The 26,597-nt window shown below is 53.2% G+C and overlaps 1 protein-coding gene and 1 pseudogene across 2 annotated transcripts in view; both read right to left on the bottom strand.

Moving 5' to 3' along the window:
- Positions 1-598: 598 nt before the first annotated feature.
- The window catches only part of TMEM125 (transmembrane protein 125), an 88,844-nt gene continuing 62,845 nt past the window's right edge, over positions 599-26,597 (bottom strand). For both annotated transcript variants that reach the window (XM_063939319.1, XM_063939320.1), the window contains exon 2: positions 599-7,979. In XM_063939319.1, coding sequence (XP_063795389.1) covers positions 6,913-7,569 — 657 coding nt within the window. In that variant the 5' untranslated portion in view covers positions 7,570-7,979 and the 3' untranslated portion in view covers positions 599-6,912. The remainder of the gene's footprint in view (positions 7,980-26,597) is intronic.
- LOC134958709 (basic proline-rich protein-like) lies at positions 13,232-14,154 on the bottom strand (annotated as a pseudogene).

Raw genomic sequence — 26,597 nt, 5'->3', positions numbered from 1 at the left:
CCAAAGGCAGAGCTGCAGTAATCCCTGGAGGCCCCATTCTCTGCTTGCAAAAGTTGGGGAAGGTAACACAGAAATTGACGGCAGGTAAGAACCACTTGGCCCATCTAGTCTGCCCTAAACACATACTTATTCACTATGGTTAGTTTTTTGTTGCGAGACAATTAACCTACCAGTATATTTTTGGATTGTGTGAGGAAACCGGTAGTGCTCGGAGGAAATCGACGCAAACACGGGGGGAACATACAAACTCCACACATTTAGGGCCATGGTGGGAATCGTACCCATGACCTCAGTGCTGTGAGGCAGTAATACTAACCATGACACCATCCGTGCTGCCCTAGCAGCATCACTGAGCCCTTCTTATCTAGATTATTCTATGGGGCCCAGCAATGCGCTACTCCACCCCTGACCAGTCCTGCAGGGACATAACATGGAAAAGTCAGGTAATATGTTTTTTTCTCCCTAGCGAACATTGTTTTATTATTTATGATATATTACTTCTAAAGTTATCTCTTAAAAAAAAAATACATATATATATATATATATATATATATATATAAAATACAAGGTAAATTGAAAAATACAGATAAGACTGGCCAAATTGTAAACGCATCTTTATTAATGTGTCATTCGGAAATCTGTAATATATTAGCTTCTCATTAAATAATCATCATTCATTTGTAGTGAAAAAATATATTTTGTACCATGTCTTATTAAAATATGAGCATCTCAGATGCATCAAGATAGTGACGTTTCATGTTACATTGCATTCTCTGTGATAATACACTGTGTACTGATTTATCCCCCCGCTCAGGACTTGCATTATTATTATTCATTTACACACAGGAAGCCAATCGCCTAACAGTACATAAAGATGCAGTTATGTATAGTCGTTATGTATCGAATATGATTAGATTATTATGGGAGAGGTAGCGAGCCTTCTAAAGAGAGCACAAGTGGGTAAGTGGAGAAGTTGCCTACAGCCAGGGCTGCCATCAGAAATTGTGGGGCCCGAGACTGACAAAATAGACAGGGCTTCCCCGCCACTGTCTCAAGCCATGCACACTCACTCTCTGCAGGACCAGGGCCCCCATCAAATTCATGCAGCACTGGCAGTAGCACTGGCAGACAGGCAGCTGAAAGAGCAGACTGGGCCTCCCTTCTGCATCAAAGTATCCAGGACCGGGGCTGCTGTCCCAGCAGTCCCCCCCTGTTGGCAGCCGTGCCTACAGCTGCTACCTATCATTTTATAACATGGACTTGATAAATGCTACCTAAAAAGCTTATTATTTGCTAGGGGCAACATCTCCAACTGTCCACTTCTCCACTCCTTAGGACTTGATACATTTACCCCATGATTATGGGAAATAAAGGAGGTGTTCACAGTTGATTCATTTTAATTTCATCAGTGAGTGTTTCATTTTCTATTGATGTAGGAATATATCTTGGGAGATCTGTGAGCATTAATAATGTTTTTGATCTAACAGTATTCCTGTCCTTTATATTTTCCTTTCATGTAAACCCAATACCGCTGTGTCATTATGTGCAAATGAGAGGTAAGGGGCAGATTAAGCAGCTGTTCTAGCAGTATAAAAAGAAATCTTTTCCCGTCAGTGGAGCTTTTGCAGGGCAGAAGTACAAGTGCTTTATAAAAAGTTCCTTGCAACTGACTAGAATGTTGGACAAACTACGAAAACTTCAACTTTGTTTTGTCATTCCACATACTTTTAGAAGAGAATTAAAGTATCCTATTGTTTATTTTCCAAATTCTACCATCCAAGAAAGTGGTAAAACCATGCCAGATATGTAAAATAAATGACCCCTTGTATTCCTTACCCACATACATTATATTCTCCAACCTCAACGTTTAACTACTGGAGAGCGAAGGATTTGAATAATTGTTAGGAAACGGATGTCCTCTTTAAATAAAGACCAGGGTCGGACTGGCCCACAGGGGTACCAGGGAAATCACTGGTACGCCCCACTGCCTGAGGGCCCACTCCTTCCTCTAGGGATCAGGTTCCAGACTGTGCACTTGTATTATACATGGTGGATATGTTGCATTACACTGCACTAATCTGTGTATTTCAAGCCTCTGTGGAGGCTGGCCACACCCCCTTTGTAGAATGGCCACACCCTTAAGTATGGGCCCCTATAATTGCCCCCCCCCCCTCTCCCCCGGTGAGCCCTTCATGCCCTAGACAGACACTGTTAAAGACACAAATGGTTCCTCTGTGACAGTAAGTTGCGACCAGAGGGTCTAGAGGACACACGTAACTGTCATAGGTGGGCAGAGTCGGAAATGGAAATATATGATGTCATCAACAAAAAGTATGCTGCACAAACCACCCTACAATGCTGAATACTGAAGTCCCCAAGGACTCTGGAAGCCGACCGTATAATGCAGATAACGGAAACATACGCAGGCACTATCTATATATACCTAAAGTGATAACATTATTGCAAAGTTGTTTGTCTTTGGATAAAATGAACGAGTATGAAAAATATAAATAACCTTACTTTACAGATCATTTCTATATTTAGTTTTCTAAACATAAGTGTCCCGGATTCAGCCTATAAAAAGTTTATTCACTTTCCGGTAAATAACCTAAAGATCAGCTGAGGAGTTCTCACGCGACAGTCTAAAATGAAAAAATAATATGTATTTAAAACTCTGGGCCTGAGGGGTCATTTATATAAACGAGTGTCCTATCTGGGTGTTTTATCCGTGGTTAGGTACAGATTCTATTACAGTTATTGTTGGTTAGGTACAATTTAAATTACAGTTGTTGATGGCACGAAACAGTTTTATTACAGTTGTTGATAGTTAGACCAGTGGTTCCCAAACTGGTGCCGTGGTACCCTGGGGGGCCTCGGAACACTTGCATGGGTGCTCTGGGTTGGTGGTCCAGGACCAATTTAAAACTATTTATGGTGTTCATCATCATGTAATAGTCAGAACCAGTGTCCAATCATAAAATATGTGGACAAACAGAAGTGAAGCCGGTTCTTCACCACATAACTGACCCTAAGGATGACATAAACACAATTTATTTAATTTCATATCTTTTCTGAATTTCTCAGTAAGATATTTTAGGCCTAGCGGTGCCGTGACAAAAATTCTGATACTCTAGAGCGCAGTGATTCAAAAAAGTTTGGGAACCGTTGAGAAAGACACAGTTTCTATTACAGTAATTTTAGGGAGCAATTACAATGGAAGTGCAATGAGAACAGGGATGCATAGATTTAAAAAAATATATTGCTCTGGATTTTTACTAGTATTAATGTGTTCATATGGTGCTAGCATATTCTGTAGTGCAGTACAATGGAGACAAGCACAGTAGTATAATGAGGCTGGCTATTAACGCAAATGCGCGAAGGTAAGAAGGCCCTGCCCACAAGCTCAGAGTGCAGTATCAGCGCAGCAGTGCCCCCCACAGTGTCCTGTGGATTCTCAGCCTGCCATCTGCACAGCCGCTCGGAGCGTCCTCCAATGCATATCATGGTTCTTGGTGGCCCTTGCCCCCTGAGTGTGACATCATGGCATTATGCGCTTAGTGGGCGGGACCGTCACAGGACAGCATAGAGCCCTGTTCAGCACTGTTTGTGGGCTACATGCAAAATCAGCCAGTATTTGCCCTGCGTGCAAAAACAATAAAAGTAATTGTACCCCTTGTAATGCAGCACAGTCTGTCAAGGTGATAAGTTACTCCTTTTCTGTTTTGCTCCCAGCTCAGAATTGACCACTTCATCCTGTTGTTGTATCATGCATTCCTACTCTCTTGGAACCTCCGAAAGACTCAAGAAGTTTCATGGAGCTCCAAGATCCCAGAAGAGTGGTTCTGCCACATCCCACCCACTTTCTAATGAAAAAGCCGTAGGGTAGAATAATGTCTGGAATCGCAGTCTGCGGGGGGAGGGCGGGGGCAATATGATGTAATTCTATGATAATTGGATCATTTAGCCCTGCCACCTCTTGTTAGATGCCAGATTTACAGCATTGTAGAGGCTGAATTATTAATGAGTTTTATCATACGCAATGAGTTTTCAAACTGGTAACGCATGATAAGTGGTGCTCCAGCCAATCAGCTTCCAACTGTCTTTTTTTTTTTTTTTTTTTTAAACACATGACAGTTGGGGGCTGATTGGCTGGAGCAGCATTTATCATATGTAATGCAACAGGTTTTAATACTCGTTGTGTATGATAAAATTTGTTGATAAATCAGCCCCATAGTTAGGTTCCAGCCCCATCCGCTCTCGCCTGCATCTCCTCCTTGGGATTCTCCAGGAGAGGAGATAATGAAAGTCAATAAGAAAGTGTTATATACAGTGTCGGACTGGGGGATGAAGGGCCCACCAGGGAATGCCGTGGTAGGGGCCCATGTTTAGGGGTCTGGTCAGTCACTACATTGGTTTGCCGAACCATTAGTGAGTGCATGAGCTGGGCCCCTTGACAAATATATAAATACTGATGGTGCGTGCATGATATAATGTACCAGATAAATATTGGCAATGCACTGTAGAGAATACACCATAGTCCTGTGCAGTATAAGGTAACATATGTATAATGTATAATTCAAGAACACAGTCTGGAACCTTATCACTAGAGGAGGAGGAGGGCCCCCCAGGCAGTGGGGCCCACCGGTGGTTTCCCCTGTACCCCTGTGGGCCAGTCCGACCCTGGTTGTATATGTTAGATACTGTAACATTTGTTTGCTGACTGTTTTTGATTTTCTTTACGGCTCACTGTTAGATTTAGTGTTGTTTTCAGGACAGCTGAGTGTATATTTTTTGCAGTTCCTGCTGAGTAATTATGTTATGTCTGGACTGTGTGATTATTGACGTGTGGCTATTAGGATAGACTGACTCCCAATGTATGACCGGTTAGTGAACATTATCTGAGGAATACATCAGATCTTGTAAGAAATGAGTAATTAAAACCATCAGTGACTTTGGAAACATAAAAGAAAAAAAGGGGAATGAAAGAAAGTGTGGAATATACAAAATAAACGGTAGTATCACTGGCGTTTTTATAATGTATGCAATATGGGTGCACACGGGCCCCTGGGTCCAGGCGGGCCCACACCGCACACACTGCACCCATATTTGAATACTTACCTTTCCGGAGTCCAGCATTGCGCACTGCAGCCGCAGTGAAAATCTCACCCAAAATGGCCGCCGTGCATGAACAGTAGTGAAATTGGTCTCTGGAACATGGCAGGCGCCATGTTTCCGGAGACCTGTGCATGTGCAGTAGACTTTGGCACAATGCCAGAGAAGAATACAGAGGAGGTATTCAATGTGCAGTGTGTGCGGTGTGGGCCCGCCAGGTCCACCTGGAGTTTGCACAGGGGCCCCCTCTTCTGTTAAAACGCCCCTGGGTAGAATAACACCCACAACAACAGAGAAAGGGACCTCAGAGTTCTAGTATCAGATGACATGAAGGTAACGAGCAGGTAGGGTACCTGGGGAGAGATTTATTAAACCTTCTAAAGTGGACTACTAGGGGTGTTGCTCAGAGCACCCAATTAGATTCTAGCTATCATCTTGTAGTATGTACTATATAATTGATAGCTAGAATCCGATTGGTTACTATGGGCAAAACCTTCACTTGTCCTCTTTAGAAGGTTTCCATAAATCTCCCCCATAGCTGTATAGGATGAGGTGCTAGTAGGAAGACACATGGGCAGATTAGATGGAATCGTCATGTTCTGTCTTACAGTTCTATGTTTCTATGCATCCAACAGCTTATGGGGCAGACGTATCAAGTCCTGGAGACAGATCAAGTGGAGCAGTTGCCCATAGAAACCATTGAGCTTCTAGTTATCATTTATCTTGCGCAGTGTTTGCTTTGGGCAACTACTCCACTTTATCTCTCTCCAGGGCTTGATGCAGCTTCCGTTTTGGCTCCTCAAGGCTTACAGTGGACTCTCAGCGTGGACTACATCACTGGAGTTTCCTACACCAAGAATAGCGGCATTGGGGCATTTTGTAGATTGCTACCACTGCAGTTTCCATAAAAACCATTGTTAATATTTAGGGGGGAGGAGCTGCTAAATGTGATCTAATACTGAGCGAAAGAAAAGTCAGGTAGGTTCTTATTTTACATAGAATGACTTTTAAGGCTTAATGTTAGAGAGGTATTGTTATTTTTCAGCTTCAGGGAGCAATAGGCTCTTTTTATTATTACCATAGAGGGCATATTTATGAATCAATATATTAAATCTCTATAATATTAGAGAGTGTTTCCCAACTCCAGTCTTGGGCCGCTCTAACAGTTCATGTTTTCCAGGTCTCCCCGCAGACTCACAAGTAGAACAATTAGCACCACCTTTAGATTTAAAATGTGTCAGTCAGTAATGGATACACCTGTGCACCAGTAAGAAGATATGGAAAATATGCACTGTTAGGGTTGAGAAACACTGATAAGATGTATATGAAAGGAAATGTTTTGCAATTACCAGGAATGTCTATATGCTGTCATTCATTTAACTTCAGCTATCACATTCCCAGTGGTATATCGGACTGTCCATACTGACCTCAGATGAACCTGATTCTCCTAAGTGAGACTTACTGGCCTACCTTATACAGATCTGCAAATTAAGTGACTCTGCTGTTGGGAGAATTGAAATTCTCATAATTGTTTTTCTGATTGTTGTAAGAAATTAAAGCGGATAAATGTTACAGATGTACAATGTACTCAGAACTGTTGTCTTGTTATTAATAGCATTTTATGCTACAAAGAAATGTCCACTTCAAGTAAATAACCCTGGATCAGAGATTCTAGTTGGATGGGAGTTGCGTTTCTCCATGACATAGCTTGTAGGTCCCACTGATCAAGCTAATTTTGGCTCAGGTCTACAGAATGTGTTAAGATGCAGAAGAGCTCAACTCTGCTGGTGCAAGATGGACTTAGATGAGGTTGGCCAGGCTGGAGGTGGTGCTCTGTCTCTGGTACAGCTGCCCAGAGATGGAGAATATACTCATGTTCCTAGGATGGAAGCGGCTGGTGGCACAAGACCTACACAACATCACTAGTACAAATATTAAAACACCAACAAGGATGACCACTCCCACAACCACCAAGGAGACCCCCACAGTGTGCATGGTGACCAGTATGGGAGGGTAGCCTGGAGCTTCTCCTGAGATGGAAATAACCAGAAGGACAATTCCACATATCAAGATAATGATGGAGCTGACAAGGAAAACTATTATATCCGATAGGCCGCCACTCTTCAGCATATTGATTTGCTCACGTCTGCTCACGCAGTTCATGTCCTGGATAGCTGAGCTGAGAAGTTGCTTGAGCAAAATCAGTAGAGCAAGTATACAGAGAGTTGAACCAACACCCAGTCTCCATTCTCCCGATCGACTGGTGGTGGTGGAGAGAAGCACAATGCCACCGACCCCACTTGCCAGGATCAGGACCACCGCCAAGCAGTAGCACAGTATCGACTTGACCGGCTCCCTAGACCACCAAAGTTCCGTGTGTTCCTCCAAAGCGTCATCCTGTATCTGGTCTTGGTTGGGTCGGGCCCTTGGTGGAGGTAGCTCATCGATTGCTGACATCCTTACAGCAGAGGAATAAAGAGGGTTAAATTTGGGGAATAGTCAAATTGAAGGCCGAGTTTCAAGTAGAAGGTTCCAAACTGTCTGTCATGGTTGCGAAGAAGGGTCTTAGGAGTTTATAACCAGAGGTAAGACGTCCATAGGATGTTTCATTCCAGGCTCCCGAGGACTCACCCCAGGCAGGAGATTGTATTAGAAGATAATCATTATGCAGCGATAAAAACCTGGTAGTTGTAGTTCATGCACACAATGACAGGAAGACAAAGGACAGCAAACAAGGGTCACATAAATATGTCAGTGGTTCTATGTCTTCAAAGATACCAATTCCTTTCCTGTTGATCTAGAGGAGCATGTTCCTCTTTTAGCCACGATAGTGGGCTCTCCCTTCAATCTTCAGAGTTTAGTGTCACCTAAAAACACATAACATGATTTAATTATTATTCACATAAACATTCTGGCAAATGTTAAACGAACTAACATGAATTGAAACTTTAATTCTAGTTCTAGCGAACTCTTTCTTTGATACATATGTAGATGAAATGATTCTGTGTAATGGACCAGGTGCCATTTGAAGGATTAGGTTAACGAACGCTAATAATAAGCACAGTTATGAAACATAACACCAGAGGATTCTGGCTGTAATTTTTTTTTCCAGGAAGTACTCTTATACCTCATTATGCTCTGCACAATTACTTAGAGGGAGAGATTTATACGGCTGTCACTGGGATAAGAGTCTCTTCTGAGCTAATCAGCCAGGAAGCTCCTCAGTGGCCATGTAATAGTTGGGAAAGATGAGTGTGAGGTTTTAAGCATAAAAATATTCCAAAGCATCTCAGGTCACCAGACTGTGGTTGCCATGGTGACTTTAGCAAGCCGCAAATCATTAATATCAGCCTGAATCAAAACCCTAAATGAACTACTCCATATGTCTTCAAATTCTTACCAGTAACTGGAATCATTTATGTAGGAACTTCAATAATGTAATTACCAAAAGCAAATCCTATTGGATAAAAGTTATTTATTTTTCACTTAAACTGCTACATTAATACAACACAATTCTCAATAACTTAAATATTCTGGAAAAAGCTACATACACAGTAACCTGATGATAGGCAATCCCTGCTAATTAGCTCCCTGGTTAGCGTTCTCATAGTGAAACAAAGAAGCTGGGTACACGCGTGACCTAATTTATTAATGCCATAAATTGCTTCCCACTAAGTGCCAAATACAGCCAAAGCCACAGATACATTTCTATCCAGTGTGAACCCAAATGTGGCAACGTCCTGAATACTGAAGATAAAATCGGGCTGAGAGGTTCAGCTAGAGCCTTCCAGCTACCCCCTTCCCCCCCCCTTACCAAAAAAAAAAAAAATTGTATATCTCATGCTAGAAAATTTAAGAGTGTAAGCTCCATCGACAAGGACTGATGTAAATGAGTAAACCTTCCTTATAAATTGTCTGTAATACAGTATGTCAGCGTTATATATTGTCTGTAATGTCAGTGTTATATATTGTATATATGGTCTGTAATGTCAGTGTTATATATCGTATATATTGTCTGTAATGTCAGTGTTATATATTGTATATACTAGGCGATTCATCGCGCCCTACGGGCGCTCTTCACACCGTCGTTAGGGGCTTCGCCCCGTTAACCTCTGCACGGCTTTGCCGCGGGTGGGGGAGGGGGCAGTTAGCCGGGGTGGTGCGGTTGGGGGTGGGTGGGTGTGAGGGTGCTATGGTTGCAGGGTCGGGTGGGGGAGGGGGTGGAGTGCCACGGGTGGTGGGTGGATGCCAGAGCCGGTCATAGCTATAGGCAAACTACATTTGATATGCCCAGGGGCATCAGCAGCTTCTGCTGATTAAAATGATATGCGGCATGCCTATATTCTGTGTGTAGCATTTCATATGCAGATACAGCCACAGTCTCACACAGTATAAAGGCATGCTGTATATCATTTTAATCAGCAGAAGCTGCTTGTGCATCCTAGCCACATAACAATGCAAATAAGATGCATTTTCATTAAAAAATTTGCCAGAAGTTAGCACTGAGGCAATATTTATGAGGACACATCTGTGTCCAAGCAGAGGCAGAGGTCACAGTGTTAGTGGCAGTGTGAGTGCTGTGTGCATGTGAGTGGGTTGGTTGTGCAGTAGTGTTCGGAATATGTGTAAGGAGCATTATGTGTGTCATGTAAAAATGCATTAATAATGTGCAACATATGTATAAGGGGCACTATGTGTGTCATTATGTGTTTAAGGGCATTAATAATGTGTGGCATACTGTATGTGTAACAGGGTACTACTGTATGTGTCATAATGTGTATAGGGGCACTATCAATGTGCAGCAAATGTGCAGGGGGCACTATGTGTGTCATTATGTGTATTAGGGCATTAATAATGTGCGGCATATGTGTAAGGGACATTATGTGTAAAAGGGCATTAATAAAGGTTGTCATAATGTGTAAGCACATTATGTTTAGAAGGACATTAATAATGTGTCTCATATGTGTTAGGGGCATTACTGTGTGGAATTATGTGTTTAAGGTGCTCTTCTATGTGGTGTTGCGTATAGAAAGGGCACTACTGTGTCGTCTAATGTGAATAAAGAGCAATAGGGTGTAGTGTAATGTGAATAAGGAGCAATTCAGTGTGATGTATGTGAATAAGGGGCTCTACTGTGAGGAGTAACGTTTATAAGGTAAAGTGATACTACTGTGGGATGTAATATGAATTATGGAAACTATCGCATGATCAAATGTGAATAAAGTGCAGTACTGTGTGGCGTATTTGGAATTGGGGTTACTATTGTGTGGCCATGCCCCTTGCCAGCAAAAACACACCCCTTTTTGGGTTGTGCGCCAAATGTGCGAACTGTTCCTATTTAAAATATAGGGGGTACAAACACCAAAATAAGGACTGCTATGGCTGAGGGGTGATGGTTCTGGGAAAGAAGTGCAAGGTCAGAGGCAGAACCAGCAGTGGTGCTAGGGGGCACTAGCCAAAATCTTGCCTAGGGCATCATATTGGTTAGGGCCGGCTCTGGTGGATGCGGTGGGTGCCGCGGGTATTGGTGCTGCGGGTGGGGGAGAGGGTGGGAGTGCCGCGGGTGGGGTGCGAATGCGGTTGGTTGCCGCGGGTGTTGGTGCTACGGGTTGGGGGAGGGGGCGGGAGTTCCGCGGGTGGGTGGCGCGGGTGTTTGTGCTCTGGGTGGGGGAGGGGACGGGAGTGCCGCGGGTGGTACGCGTGTTGGTGCAGCGGGTGGGGGAGGGGGGGGAGTGCCACGGGTGGTGGGTGGATGCGGTGGGTGCCGCGGATGTTGGTGCTGCGGGTGGGGGAGGGGGTAAAGTGCCACGGGTGGTGGGTGGGTGCCGCGGGTAGGTGGCGCGGGTGTTGGTGCTGCGGGTGGGGGAGAGGGTGGGAGTGCCGCGGGTGGGGGGCGAATGCGGTTGGTTACCGCGGGTGTTGGTGCTACGGGTTGGGGGCGGGAGTTCCGCGGGTGGATGGCGCGGGTGTTTGTGCTCTGGGTGGGGGAGGGGACGGGAGTGCCGCGGGTGTTGGTGCAGCGGGTGGGGGAGGGGTGCCACGGATGGTGGGTGGATGCGGTGGGTGCCGCGGGTGTTGGTGCTGCGGGTGGGGGAGGGGGTGGAGTGCCACGGGTGGTGGGTGGGTGCCGCGGGTAGGTGGCACGGGTGTTGGTGCTGCGGGTGGGGGAGAGGGTGGGTATGGGGGAGGGGCAGGGTTGCAGCGGGTGGGGGAGGGGCGGGGGGTGCTGCAGGTGTGGGAGCTACGGGTGGGATTGCCACGGGTGGATGCGGTGGGTGCCGCGGGTGTTGGTGCTGCGGGTGGGGGAGGGGGTGGAGTGCCACGGGTGGTGGGTGGATGCGGTGGGTGCCGCGGGTAGGTGGCGCGGGTGTTGGTGCTGCGGGTGGGGGAGAGGGTGGGAGTGCCGCGGGTGGGGGGCGAATGCAGTTGGTTACCGCTGGTGTTGGTGCTGTGGGTGGGGGAGGGGGCAGAGTGCCGCGGGTGGTGCGGGTGTTGGTGCTGCGGGTGGGGGAGGGGGTGGAGTGCCACGGGTGGTGGGTGGATGCGGTGGGTGCCGCGGGTAGGTGGCGCGGGTGTTGGTGCTGCGGGTGGGGGAGAGGGTGGGTATGGGGGAGGGGCAGGGTTGCAGCGGGTGGGGGAGGGGCGGGGGTGCTGCAGGTGTGGGAGCTACGGGTGGGAGTGCCGCGGGTGGGAGCGGATGTGGGGGATGCGTTGGGTGCCGCTGGGGGGGGCAGTGGGTGTTGGTGCTGTGGGTGGGGGAGGGGGCAGAGTGCCACGGGTGGTGCGGGTGTTGGTGCTGTGGGTGGGGGAGTGCCACGGGTGGTGGGTGGATGCGGTGGGTGCCGCGGGTGTTGGTGCTGCTGGTGGGGGAGAGGGTAAGAGTGCCGCGGGTGGGGGGCAAATGCGGTTGGTTGCCGCGGGTGTTGGTGCTACGGGTTGGGGGAGGGGGTAAAGTGCCACGGGTGGTGGGTGGGTGCCGCGGGTAGGTGGCGCGGGTGTTGGTGCTGCGGGTGGGGGAGAGGGTGGGAGTGCCGCGGGTGGGGGGCGAATGCGGTTGGTTACCGCGGGTGTTGGTGCTACGGGTTGGGGGCGGGAGTTCCGCGGGTGGATGGCGCGGGTGTTTGTGCTCTGGGTGGGGGAGGGGACGGGAGTGCCGCGGGTGTTGGTGCAGCGGGTGGGGGAGGGGTGCCACGGATGGTGGGTGGATGCGGTGGGTGCCGCGGGTGTTGGTGCTGCGGGTGGGGGAGGGGGTGGAGTGCCACGGGTGGTGGGTGGGTGCCGCGGGTAGGTGGCGCGGGTGTTGGTGCTGCGGGTGGGGGAGAGGGTGGGTATGGGGGAGGGGCAGGGTTGCAGCGGGTGGGGGAGGGGCGGGGGGTGCTGCAGGTGTGGGAGCTACGGGTGGGATTGCCACGGGTGGATGCGGTGGGTGCCGCGGGTGTTGGTGCTGCGGGTGGGGGAGGGGGTGGAGTGCCACGGGTGGTGGGTGGATGCGGTGGGTGCCGCGGGTAGGTGGCGCGGGTGTTGGTGCTGCGGGTGGGGGAGAGGGTGGGAGTGCCGCGGGTGGGGGGCGAATGCAGTTGGTTACCGCTGGTGTTGGTGCTGTGGGTGGGGGAGGGGGCAGAGTGCCGCGGGTGGTGCAGGTGTTGGTGCTGCGGGTGGGGGAGGGGGTGGAGTGCCACGGGTGGTGGGTGGATGCGGTGGGTGCCGCGGGTAGGTGGCGCGGGTGTTGGTGCTGCGGGTGGGGGAGAGGGTGGGTATGGGGGAGGGGCAGGGTTGCAGCGGGTGGGGGAGGGGCGGGGGTGCTGCAGGTGTGGGAGCTACGGGTGGGAGTGCCGCGGGTGGGAGCGGATGTGGGGGATGCGTTGGGTGCCGCTGGGGGGGGCAGTGGGTGTTGGTGCTGTGGGTGGGGGAGGGGGCAGAGTGCCACGGGTGGTGCGGGTGTTGGTGCTGTGGGTGGGGGAGTGCCACGGGTGGTGGGTGGATGCGGTGGGTGCCGCGGGTGTTGGTGCTGCTGGTGGGGGAGAGGGTAAGAGTGCCGCGGGTGGGGGGCAAATGCGGTTGGTTGCCGCGGGTGTTGGTGCTACGGGTTGGGGGAGGGGGCGGGAGTTCCGTGGGTGGGTGGCGCGGGTGTTTGTGCTCTGGGTGGGGGAGGGGACGGGAGTGCCGCGGGTGGTGCGGGTGTTGGTGCTGCGGGTGGGGGAGGGGGGGGGAGTTCCACGGGTGGTGGGTGGATGCGGTGGGTGCCGCGGGTGTTGGTGCTGCGGGTGGGGGAGAGGGTGGGAGTGCCGCGGGTGGGGGGCGAATGCGGTTGGTTACCGCGGGTGTTGGTGCTACGGGTTGGGGGCGGGAGTTCCGCGGGTGGATGGCGCGGGTGTTTGTGCTCTGGGTGGGGGAGGGGACGGGAGTGCCGCGGGTGTTGGTGCAGCGGGTGGGGGAGGGGGGGGGTGCCACGGGTGGTGGGTGGATGCGGTGGGTGCCGCGGGTGTTGGTGCTGCGGGTGGGGGTGGAGTGCCACGGGTGGTGGGTGGATGCGGTGGGTGCCGCGGGTAGGTGGCGCGGGTGTTGGTGCTGCGGGTGGGGGAGAGGGTGGGAGTGCCGCGGGTGGGGGGCGAATGCGGTTGGTTGCCGCGGGTGTTGGTGCTATGGGTTGGGGGAGTGGGCGGGAGTTCCGCGGGTGGGTGGCGCGGGTGTTTGTGCTCTGGGTGGGGGAGGGGACGGGAGTACCGCGGGTGGTGCGCGTGTTGGTGCAGCGGGTGGGGGAGGGGGGGGGGAGTGCCACGGGTGGTGGGTGGATGCGGTGGGTGCCGCGGGTGTTGGTGCTGTGGGTGGGGGAGGGGGTGGAGTGCCACGGGTGGTGGGTGGGTGCTGCGGGTAGGTGGCGCGGGTGTTGGTGCTGCGGGTTGGGGAGAGGGTGGGAGTGCAGCGGGTGGGGGGCGAATGCGGTTGGTTACCGCGGGTGTTGGTGCTACGGGTGGGGGAGGGGGCGGGAGTTCTGCGGGTGGGTGGCGCGGGTGTTTGTGCTCTGGGTGGGGGAGGGGACGGGAGTGCCGCGGGTGTTGGTGCAGCGGGTGGGGGAGGGGGGGGAGTGCCACGGGTGGTGAGTGGATGTGGTGGGTGCCGCGGGTGTTGGTGCTGCGGGTGGGGGAGGGGGGGAGTGCCACGGGTGGTGGGTGGATGCGGTGGGTGCCGCGGGTGTTGGTGCTGCGGGTGGGGGAGAGGGTGGGAGTGCCGCGGGTGGGGTGCGAATGCGGTTGGTTGCCGCGGGTGTTGGTGCTACGGGTTGGGGGAGGGGGCGGGAGTTCTGCGGGTGGGTGGCGCGGGTGTTTGTGCTCTGGGTGGGGGAGGGGACGGGAGTGCCGCGGGTGGTGCGCGTGTTGGTGCAGCGGGTGGGGGAGTGCCACGGGTGGTGGGTGGATGCGGTGGGTGCCGCGGGTGTTGGTGCTGCGGGTGGGGGAGGGGGTGGAGTGCCACGGGTGGTGGGTGGATGCGGTGGGTGCTGCGGGTAGGTGGCGCGGGTGTTGGTGCTGCAGGTGGGGGAGAGGGTGGGAGTGCAGCGGGTAGGGGGCGAAAGCGGTTGGTTACCGCGGGTGTTGGTGCTACGGGTGGGGGAGGGGGCGGGAGTTCCGCAGGTGGGTTGCGCGGGTGTTTGTGCTCTGGGTGGGGGCGGGGACGGGAGTGCCGCGGGTGGTGGGTGGAGACGGTGGATGTTTGTGCTACGGGTGGGGGAGGGGGCAGGAGCAGTGGCGCCACAACGTGGGTGCGGGGAGTGCGGGCCGCACCCGGGTGTTACCCTCTGAGGGGTGACACCAAAGTGCCGGCTTCTGTCACAGCGCAGAAGCCAGCACTGCAGATTCAGCAGTGTCCCCCGAACCACAACGTGCCGAAAACGGGGGTCGGGACGCGAAGCCACGCCTCCTTCCGCGAAGCCACGCCCCTTTTTCGCCCGCGACCGCAGCGGGTGTTAGAAAAGTGAAGACTCTGGGTGGGAGTGCTGCGGATGTTGGTGCCGCGGGAGGGGGAGGGGACAGGAGTGCCGCGGGAGGGGGGCAGATGCGGGTGGTTGCCGCGGGTGGGAGGGGGGGGGGGGGCGAGTCACCGTTCAGCATGTCTCCCTGACTCAGTGGCAGCCGCAAGACTGTGAGGCGGGTAATGTGAGTTCCGCTCACAGTCAGCGGCTGCGGTGTCACCACTCACCAGGGGCAGTACGGGGAGAAGGGAGACAGGGGACTGGGCGGAGATCGGGAGGGGACTGGTCGGAGAGAGGGAGGGGACTGTTCCTGGCCAGATCTGTGCCTGTGACTCCGCCCAGCGTTACGGCCAGCACAGAGTCACAGACTTGGGCAAATATATAGGAGATTGTCAGTAATATGTCAGCATTATATATTGTATATATTGCAGTGCCGTAACTAGGCTGTGTGCAAGAAATTACATTGGCGCCCCTCCCCCCCCCCCCCCTCATGTAAGACAGGGGCAGTGCGCGCCGCTGGCACGCGAAAATTATATAGGGGCATGGCTTCATGGGGAAGGGGCGTGGCCACAAAATAATAGCAATTCATACTACGGTGCACAGTAGTCTCCATTATTCAAATTACGCTGCACAGTAGCGCCACTACACCAGGTAGAGCCCCTTTTATACATTACAGCAGACAGCGTCCCCCTTTTATACATTACAGCAGACAGCGTCCCCCTTTTTACACATTACAGCAGACAGTCCCCCTTTTTACACATTACAGCAGACAGTCCCCCTTTTTACACATTACAGCAGACAGCGTCCCCTTTTTACACATTACAGCAGACAGCGTCCCCTTTTTACACATTACAGCAGACAGCGTCCCCTTTTTTACACATTACGGCAGACAGCGGCCCCTTTTTTACACATTACAGCAGACAGCGTCCCCTTTTTTAACATTACGGCAGACAGCGTCCCCTTTTTACACATTACAGCAGACAGCGTCCCCGTTTTTACACATTACGGCAGACGGTGTCCCCGTTTTTACACATTGCGGCAGCCAGGCCCCCTTTTTACACATTGCGACAGGCAGTCCCCCTTTTTACACATTGCGGCAGCCAGGCCCCCTTTTTACAAATTGCTTCAGGCAGTGCCCCTTTTTACACATTACGGCAGCCAGTCCCCCTTTTTACACATTGCGGCAGGCAGTCCCCCTTTTTACACTTTGCGGCAGCCAGTCCCCCTTTTTACACATTACGGCAGCCAGTCCCCCTTTTTACACATTGCGGCAGCCAGGTCCCCTTTTTACACATTGCGGCAGCCAGTCCCCCTTTTTACACATTATGGCAGATGGTGTCCCCGAGAGAGAGAGAGAGAAAGAGACAGAGAGAGAGAGCGCGATACTTACCATCTCCCCGCTGGCAGTCAGGCTCCTAGTGCAGCTCCCTCGGTGCAGGCAGGTGAGAAGGAGGAGGAGGGAGGGGGACTGGAGCCGCAGCAGCGCTATTTCATTGGTAGTAACTAGTAAGCGCCGCTGTAGCAGCCCCCTCTCCTTCAGTATTGGCTGCCCGGCGCTGCTGTGGATGCTGGGATGGAGGAACCGCATCCCAGCATCCACAGCAGCGTCGGGCAGCCAATACGGAAGGAGAGGGGGCTGCTGCAGCGGCGCTTACTACCAATGAAATAGCGCTGCTGTTGCTCCAGTCCCCCTCCCTCCTCCTCCTTCTCTGCTGCCCGGCGCTGCAGCTCTCCTCCCCAGTGCGGCGGCGGCGCACGGCGCACACTTCAGAGGCGGCATGTAATGAGTCAATTTGACTCATTACATGCCGCTGGCCGTGCGCCCTCAGGGCAACTGCGCTGTGTGCCAGGCCCACTTGGCACACACATAGTTACGGCCCTGATAATAAGATTTTACTTACCGGTAAATCTATTTCTCGTAGTCCGTAGTGGATGCTGGGGACTCCGTAAGGACCATGGGGATAGACGGGCTCCGCAGGAGACATGGGCACTTTAAGAAAGAATTTAGGTTCTGGTGTGCACTGGCTCCTCCCTCTATGCCCCTCCTCCAGACCTCAGTTAGAGAAACTGTGCCCAGAAGAGCTGACAGTACAAGGAAAGGATTTTGGTAATCCAGGGCAAGACTCATACCAGCCACACCAATCACACCGTATAACATGAGTTTATAACAACCAGTCAACAGTATGACAACAACAGAGCATCAGGTCAATCCCTGATGCAACCATAACATAACCCTTATTGAAGCAATAACTATATACAAGCATTGCAGAAGAAGTCCGCACTTGGGACGGGCGCCCAGCATCCACTACGGACTACGAGAAATAGATTTACCGGTAAGTAAAATCTTATTTTCTCTAACGTCCTAGTGGATGCTGGGGACTCCGTAAGGACCATGGGGATTATACCAAAGCTTCCAAACGGGCGGGAGAGTGCGGATGACTCTGCAGCACCGATTGAGCAAATAAGAGGTCCTCCTCAGCCAGGGTATCAAACTTGTAGAACTTTGCAAAAGTGTTTGAACCTGACCCAGTAGCCGCTCGGCAAAGTTGTAATGCCGAAACCCCTCGGGCAGCCGCCCAAGAAGAGCCCACCTTCCTAGTGGAATGGGCCTTAACTGATTTTGGCAGCGGCAATCCAGCCGCAGAATGAGCCTGCTGAATCGTGTTACAGATCCAGCGAGCAATAGTTTGCTTTGAAGCAGGAGCACCCAGCTTGTTGGAAGCACACAGGATAAACAACAACTGTTTTCCTGACCCTAGCCGTACTGGCTACATAAACCTTCAAAGCCCTGACCACATCAAGCAACTCGGAATCCTCCAAGTCACGAGTAGCCACAGGCACCACAGTAGGTTGGTTTATATGAAAAGATGAAACCACTTTCGGCAGAAATTGTGGACGGGTCCGCAATTCTACTCTATCCACATGGAAAACCAGATAGGGGCTTTTATGTGACAAAGCCGCCAACTCTGACACACGCCTAGCCGAAGCCAAGGCTAATAGCATGACCACCTTCCAGGTGAGATATTTCAACTCCACCGTTTTAAGTGGTTCAAACCAGTGGGATTTCAGGAAACTTAACACCACGTTAAGATCCCAAGGTGCCACTGGAGGCACAAAAGGAGGCTGAATATGCAGCACTCCCTTTACAAACGTCTAAACTTCAGGTAGAGAAGCCAGCTCCTTTTGAAAGAAAATGGATAGGGCCGAAATCTGGACCTTAATGGAACCCAATTTTAGGCCCAAATTCACTCCAGACTGTAGGAAGTGAAGGAAACGGCCCAGCTGGAATTCCTCCGTAGGAGCATTCCTGGCCTCACAGCAATAAACATATTTTCGCCATATACGGAGATAATGTTGAGCTGTCACGTCCTTCCTAGCCTATATCAGCGTAGGAATGACCTCATCCAGAATGCCTTTCTCTGCTAGGATCCGGCGTTCAACCGCCATGTCGTCAAACACAGTCGCGGTAAGTCTTGGAACAGACAGGGCCCCTGTTGCAACAGGTCCTGTCTTAGAGGAAGAGGCCACGGGTCCTCTGTGAGCATTTCTTGCAGATTTGGATACAAAGTCCTTCATGGCCAATCCGGAACAATGAGGATTGTTCTCACTTCTCTTTTTCTTATTATCCTCAGCACCTTGGGTATGAGAGGAAGAGGAGGAAATACATAGACCGACTGGAACACCCACGGTGTCACCAGGACGTCCACAGCTACCGCCTGAGGGTCTCTTGACCTGGCTCAATACCTCTGTAGCTTTTTGTTGAGGCAGGATGCCATCATGTCCACCTGTGGCAGTTCTCTGCTGAGGAAGTCTGCTTCCCAGTTGTCCACTCCCAGGGCGAACACTGCTGACCGTGCGCTTACGTGATTCTCTGCCCAGCGAAGAATTCTGGTGGCTTCGCCATCGCCACCCTGCTCCTTGTGCCGCCTTGTCGGTTTACATGAGCCACTGCAGTGATGTTGTCTGACTGAATCAGAACCGGTTGGTCGCGAAGCAGGGTCTCCGCTTGACGTATGGAGTTGTATATGGCCCTTAGTTCCAAGATGTTGATGTGAGGGCAAGTCTCCTGACTTGACCATAGACCTTGGAAATTTCTTCCCTGTGTGACTGCTCCCCAACCTCGGAGGCTTGCATCCGTGGTCACCAGGACCCAGTCCTGAATGCCGAATCCGCGGCCCTCGAGAAGGTGAGCACTCTGCAGCCACCACAGGAGTGACACCCTGGCCCTGGGGGATAGGGTGATTAACCGATGCATCTGAAGATGTGATCCGGACCACTTGTCCAGTAAGTCCCATTGAAAGGTCCTCGCATGGAACCTGCCGAAGGAAATGGCCTTGTATGATGCCACCATCTTTCCCATGACTCGAGTGCAGTGATGCACTGACACCTGTTTTGGTTTTAATAGGTTCCTGACCAGTGTCCTGAGTTCCTGAGCTTTCTCTATCGGGAGATAAACCCTTCTCTGGTCTGTGTCTAGAATCATGCCCAAGAAAGGCAGACGAGTCGTAGGAACCAACTGCGACTTTGGAATATTTAGAATCCAGCCGTGTTGCCGTAACACTTCCAGAGAAAGTGCTACGCTGATCAGCAACTGCTCTCTTGATCCCGATTTTATGAGGAGATCGTCCAAGTATGGGATAATTGCGACCCCTTGCTTCCGCAGGAGTACCATCATTTCCGCCATTACCTTGGTAAATATTCTCGGTGCCGTGGAGAGACCAGACGGCAACGTCTGAAATTGGTAATGACAATCCTATACCACAAATCTGAGGTACGCCTGATGAGGTGGATAAATAGGGACATGAAGGTATGCATCCTTTATGTCCAGAGACCCATAAAATCCTCCCCTTCCAGGCTTGCGACGATCGCTCTAAGCGATTCCATCTTGAACTTGAACCTTTTCAGGTATATGTTCAGGGATTTTAAATTCAATATGGGTCTGACCGAACCGTCCGGTTTCGGGACTACAAACATGGTCGAATAATAACCCCCTCCTTGTTGAAGGAGGGGAACCTTGACCACCACCTGTTGAAGATACAATTTGTGAATTGCAGTTAACACTATTTCCCTCTTGTGGGGAGAAGCTGGCAGGGCCGATTTGAGGTATCAGTGAGGGGGCATCTCTTCGAATTCCAGCTTGTATCCCTGAGACACAATATCTATTGCCCAGGGATCCAACCGGGAGTGAACCCACTTGTGGCTGAAATTTCGAAGACGTGCCCCCACCGGGCCTAGCTCCGCCTGTGGAGCCCCAGCGTCATGCGGTGGATTTTGTAGAGGCCGGGGAGGACTTCTGTTCCTGGGAACTAGCTGTGTTGTGCAGCTTCTTTCCTCTGCCCCTGCCTCTGGCAAGAAAGGATGCACCTCAGACTTTCTTGTTCCTCTGTGATCGAAAGGACTGCATTTGATAATGTCGTGCTTTCTTAGGCTGTGCGAGAATATAAGGCAAAAGATCAGAATTACCAGCTATAGCTGTGGAGACCAGGTCCAAGAGCCTTCTCCACAGAATTCCTCAGCCTTGTAAGGTTAACCTTCCATATGCCTCTTTAGTCGGCATCACCTGTCCATTGCATGTTCATGTTCCATGTTGCATGTTCCACAAGACACGTCTAGCAGAAATCGACATAGCGTTGACAGTAGACTAATGTCTCTTTGGGCATGTTTTATATATATATACTAGGTGCTTCATCGTGCCCTACGGGCGCTCTTCACACCGTCGAAAGGGGCTACGCCCCCTTAACCCCTGCACGCCTTGCTGCAGTTCAATATTTGTATGAGTATTACCTGCATTCCTAGGTTTGTTAGTGGTTAAATATTGCACGACAAAAGTGCTTCCAATGGTGAAGGGGGCGTAGCCCCTTGCGACGGCGTGAACAGTGCCTGCAGGGCACGATGTACAGAATGTAGCGGGTGCGGGGGGGACCGCGGATGAGACAGGGAGTATGTAGATGCTGCGAGTGGAGGGGGAGGTGGATGCAGGTGTGGGGGGGGAGGGAGTGTGGGACCTATACCTATGTCATTTTATTTGTAACAATATATAGGACACGGATAAGGATGTATGTGATATAGACATACCCGCATGAAGAGGTAAATGGTGTCATTAGACACAGAGGGGAGTGCTGGTACAATGCGGAGCAGGGGCAGCTGTGTCCTCTCTCTACACCGTACCATCCTTCAGGTGTAGCAACACGGACATGTTGCGCACGCAAGGTCTCCACGCGGCCGCAGGTGCACCAGTCCCCTCTGCATGCGCTATGTGCGCGCCCCCCTCAGGTGCAGTAGGAGGAGGGGGCGATGGCTGGAGCTGGTACCAGGGCCAATGGGCATGGACAGCGCGGTCATGTGCTCGGTGCTGGGCTTGCGCCCTGCGCTTGCTGTGTGAGGGATAGGGAGGAGGCGGCAGAGCGGAGCATCACCGATATACCGGTAACTATGGGGGGCACAGCAGGGGGTTATGGCTCCTGTACTCCTGGTGAGGGTTTGTCAGGGAGGTATCAAGGAGCCAGTGGTATGGGCGGTAGGGAGGGGATACAGAAACGCAGAGCGGTAGGGAGGTGATACAGAGACACAGAGCGGTAGGGAGGGGATACAGAGACACAGGGCGGTAGGGAGGGTACACAGAGATGCAGGGCGGTAGGGAGGGGAAACAGAGACGCGGGGCGGTAGGGAGGGGATACAGAGACGCAGAGCGGTAGGGAGGTGATACAGAGACACAGGGCGGTAGGGAGGGTACACAGAGATGCAGGGCGGTAGGGAGGGGAAACAGAGACGCGGGGCGGTAGGGAGGGGATACAGAGACGCAGAGCGGTAGGGAGGTGATACAGAGACGCGGGGCGGTAGGGAGGGGACAGAGAGACGCGGGGCGGTAGGGCGGGGATAGAGAGACGCAGGGCAGTAGGGAGGGGATAGATAGACGCAGGGCGGTAGGGAGGGGATACAGAAATGCAGGGCGGTAGGGAGGGGAAACAGACGCGGGGCGGTAGGGAGGGGATACAGAGACGCAGAGCGGTAGGGAGGTGATACAGAGACGCAGAGCGGTAGAGAGGGGATACAGAGACACAGGGCGGTAGGGAGGGGATACAGAGATGCAGAGCGGTAGGGAAGGGATGGAGAGAAGCGGGGCGGTAGGGAGTGGATACAGAGGCGTAGGGAGGAGGGGATACAGAGACGCTGGATGGTAGGGAGGGGATACAGAGACGCGGGGCGGTAGGGAGGGGATAGAGAGAAGGGGGGCGGTAGGGTGGGGATACAGAGGCATAGGGAGGAGGGGATAGAGAGACATGGGGCGGTAGGGAGGGGATACAGAGACGTGGGGTGGTAGGGAGGGGACAGAGAGACGCAGGGCGGTAGGGAGGGGATAGAGAGACGCAGGGCGGTAGGGAGGAGATAGAGAGACGCAGGGCGGTAGGGAGGGGATAGAGAGAAGCGGGGTGGTAGGGAGGAGATACAGAGACGTGGGACGGTAGAGTGGGGATACAGAGGCGTAGGGAGGAGGAGATACAGAAACGCGGGGCGGTAGGGAGGAGATACAGAGACGTGGGACGGTAGGGAGGGGATACAGAGACGCGGGGCGGTAGGGAGGGGATAGAGAGAGGCGGGGCGGTAGGGAGGGCATACAGAGATGCAGGGTGTTAGGGAGGGGATACAGAGACGCGGGGCAGCAGGTAGAGGATGCAGAGAGGCGGGCGGCTGCGAGGGGATAGAGAGACGCGGGGCAGTAGGGAGGGGATAGAGAGACGCGGGGCGGTAGGAAGGGGACAGAGAGACGCGGGGCGGTAGGGCGGGGATAGAGAGACGCAGGGCAGTAGGGAGGGGATAGATAGACGCAGGGCGGTAGGGAGGGGATACAGAAATGCAGGGCGGTAGGGAGGGGAAACAGAGACGCGGGGCGGTAGGGAGGGGATACAGAGACGCAGAGCGGTAGGGAGGGGATACAGAGACGCAGAGCGGTAGAGAGGGGATACAGAGACACAGGGCGGTAGGGAGGGGATACAGAGATGCAGAGCGGTAGGGAAGGGATGGAGAGAAGCGGGGCGGTAGGGAGTGGATACAGAGGCGTAGGGAGGAGGGGATACAGAGACGTTGGATGGTAGGGAGGGGATACAGAGACGTTGGACGGTAGGGAGGGGACACAGAGAAGGGGGGCGGTAGGGAGGGGATAGAGAGAAGGGGGGCGGTAGGGTGGGGATACAGAGGCATAGGGAGGAGGGGATAGAGAGACATGGGGCGGTAGGGAGGGGATACAGAGACGTGGGGTGGTAGGGAGGGGACAGAGAGACGCAGGGCGGTAGGGAGGGGATAGAGAGACGCAGGGCGGTAGGGAGGAGATAGAGAGACGCAGGGCGGTAGGGAGGGGATAGAGAGAAGCGGGGTGGTAGGGAGGAGATACAGAGACGTGGGACGGTAGGGTGGGGATACAGAGGCGTAGGGAGGAGATACAGAGACGCGGGGCGGTAGGGAGGAGATACAGAGACGTGGGGCGGTAGGGAGGAGATACAGAGACGCGGGGCGGTAGGGAGGGGATACAGAGGCATAGGGAGGAGATACAGAGACATGGGGCAGTAGGGTGGAGATATAGAGACATGGGGCGGTAGGGAGGAGATACAGAGACGCGGGGCGGTAGGGAGGGGATAGAGAGACGCGGGCGGTAGGGAGGGCATACAGAGATGCAGGGTGTTAGGGAGGGGATACAGAGACGCGGGGCCGCAGGTAGAGGATGCAGAGAGGCGGGCGGCTGCGAGGGGATAGAGAGACGCGGGGCAGTAGGGAGGGGATAGAGAGACGCGGGGCGGTAGGGAGGGGATATAGAGACGCAGGGCTGCAGGGAGGGGATAGAGAGACGTGGGCGGTAGGGAGAGGATACAGAGACGCGGGGCGGTAGGGAGGGCATACAGAGATGCAGGGTGTTAGGGAGGGGATACAGAGACGCGGGGCAGCAGGTAGAGGATGCAGAGAGGCGGGCGGCTGCGAGGGGATAGAGAGACGCGGGGCAGTAGGGAGGGGATAGAGAGACGCGGGGCGGTAGGGAGGGGATATAGAGACGCGGGGCGGCAGGGAGGGGATAGAGAGACATGGGCGGTAGGGAGGGGATACAGAGACGCGGGGCGGTAGGAAGGAGATAGAGAGACGCGGGGCGGTAGGGAGGGCATACAGAGATGCAGGGTGTTAGGGAGGGGATACAGAGACGCGGGGCAGCAGGTAGAGGATGCAGAGAGGCGGGCGGCTGCGAGGGGATAGAGAGACGCGGGGCAGTAGGGAGGGGATAGAGAGACGCGGGGCGGTAGGGAGGAGATAGAGAGACGCGGGGCGGTAGGGAGGGGATACAGAGATGCAGGGTGTTAGGGAGGGGATACAGAGACGCGGGGCAGCAGGTAGAGGATACAGAGAGGCGGGGCGGCTGGGAGGGGATAGAGAGACGCGGGGCGGTAGGGAGGGGATATAGAGACGCGGGGCGGTAGGGAGGGGATAGAGAGACGCGGGGCGGTAGGGAGGGGATAGAGAGATGCGGGGCGGTAGGGAGGGGATATAGAGACGCGGGGCGGCAGGGAGGGTCCCCAGTGAGGAAGCTGATGAAGAGAGGGGGGAAAGTAGTGGAGAGGGAGGGCACCAGAAGTGGAGACTTGTGTAAAGTGGCGACCAGACATAGAATCAGTGGTGAAGATGGGGTTCACTACGGCTGGCCGGCGGTCGGGCTCCCGGCGACCAGCATCCCGGCGCCGGGAGCCCGACCGCCGGCTTACCGACAGCTTGGCGAGCGCAAATGAGCCCCTTGCGGGCTCGCTGCGCTCGCCACGCTACGGGCACGGTGGCGCGCTACGCGCGCCACACTATTTTATTCTCCCTCTATGGGGGTCGTGGACCCCCACGAGGGAAAATAAGTGTCGGTATGCCGGCTGTCGGGCTCCCGGCGCCGGTATACTGAGCGCCGGGAGCCCGACCGCCGGCAAACAGAAGACCACCCGTGAAGATGGCCGGAGGGACTCACCATTGAGGCTGTGGGCGGCTGCTGCAGGCTGGTAAACGGTAGTGTCCAGAGGCGTCACTGGGTGTCGGAGCGCAGTCTGTTCTATTACACACATCTCTCAAACCCCCCCCGGTGGATGAAAAGGGGCGTGACCTTCTGTAAAAGGGGCATGGCCTCGCGGGTATGTTCTCTCTCGCTCCGGGGGTGTTTCCAGCTTGCCTGTTGATGCTGGCAGCCCCCGGAGAGTGTGTGTGCTGGCTCTTCTCTGTGACAGGAGGCGAGTGCTGCAGGAGTTTATCTCACTGCAGCACTCGGCTCCTGTCACAGCAGGAGAGCTGACAGCTGGATGTGTGTGGAGGAGGCGGCGGGTGTGTGTACACGGCACAGGGAGGGCTATGAAAGCCTTCTCCTGCGCCACCCGTCCCTCCTAATGTCTATGCCGGGGGCGGCATCAGCCGTTGTTGTTCGCCCGTCGCCGCGGCCGGGGAGTCAGAGCTGCTGATGGGTGTGGGGAGGGGGGAGAGAGAGATGGACAGGCAGCAGGAGCAGAGACTTGCTGACTCCGCCCACCGCTGTGACTCCACCCAGCGTTACGGGCAGGCACAGAGTCACAGATTTGGCCTAATATATAGGAGATAAGACAGCATCTTTCATATATATATATATATATATATATATACATATATATATACATACTAGGGTCTCAATCTCTGCTGATAAGGTATCCGCTCACGCTGCTACAGTGCTATAAACCCATGCCGACACAATCGCCGGTCTGAGTAGTGTACCAGAATGTGTGTAAATGGACTTCAAAGTACTTTTACTGCATGCTATCTGCAGGATCCCTGAGGATAGCTGTTAAGTCAGCGCTACCTTTTGGGTAAACGTGACAAGCTTTGTCCACCCTAGGGGAAGATTCCCATCGTATCCTGGCCCTAGTAGGGAAAGGATACTCCCTGAGAATTCTTTGTGGGAAACTGCAGTCTCTTGTCTGGAGATTCCCGCTCTTTTTCTTCATGAGAGGAGGGAAATTTACCTCAGCTTTCTTCCCCTTAAACATGTGTACCCTCGTGTCAGGGACAGATGGGTAAGCAGTGATAAGCAAAACATCTTTTATTACAATAATCATATATTGAATACTTTCCTGCCATTTTGGCTGTAACTTTGCATTATCGTAGTCGACACTGGAGTCAGACTTCGTGTCGATATCAGTGTCTATTATTTTGGATAGTGAGCATTGTGAGACTCTGAAGGTCTCTGCGACATAGGGACAGACATGGGTAGATTCCCTGTCTGTTCTCTAATCTTTTGTGCAATAAATTTACCTTAGCACTTAATTTCACATATCCAAACAGGTGTCGGCGTTGTCGACGGAGACACCACTCACACACACACACATTTTCTCCATCTCCACCTTAGGGGAGCCTTTTACCTCAGACATGTCGACACACACGTACCGACACACCACACACTCAGGAAATGCTCATCTGAAGACAATTCCCCCACAAGGCCCTTTGGAGAGACAGAGAGAGAGTATGCCAGCACACACCCCAG

This window comes from Pseudophryne corroboree, chromosome 9 (assembly GCF_028390025.1).
Source record: "Pseudophryne corroboree isolate aPseCor3 chromosome 9, aPseCor3.hap2, whole genome shotgun sequence".
NCBI lineage: Eukaryota > Metazoa > Chordata > Amphibia > Anura > Myobatrachidae > Pseudophryne > Pseudophryne corroboree.
Note: the sequence above shows the minus strand (reverse complement) of the source record. Positions and strands in the feature narration are given on the sequence as shown.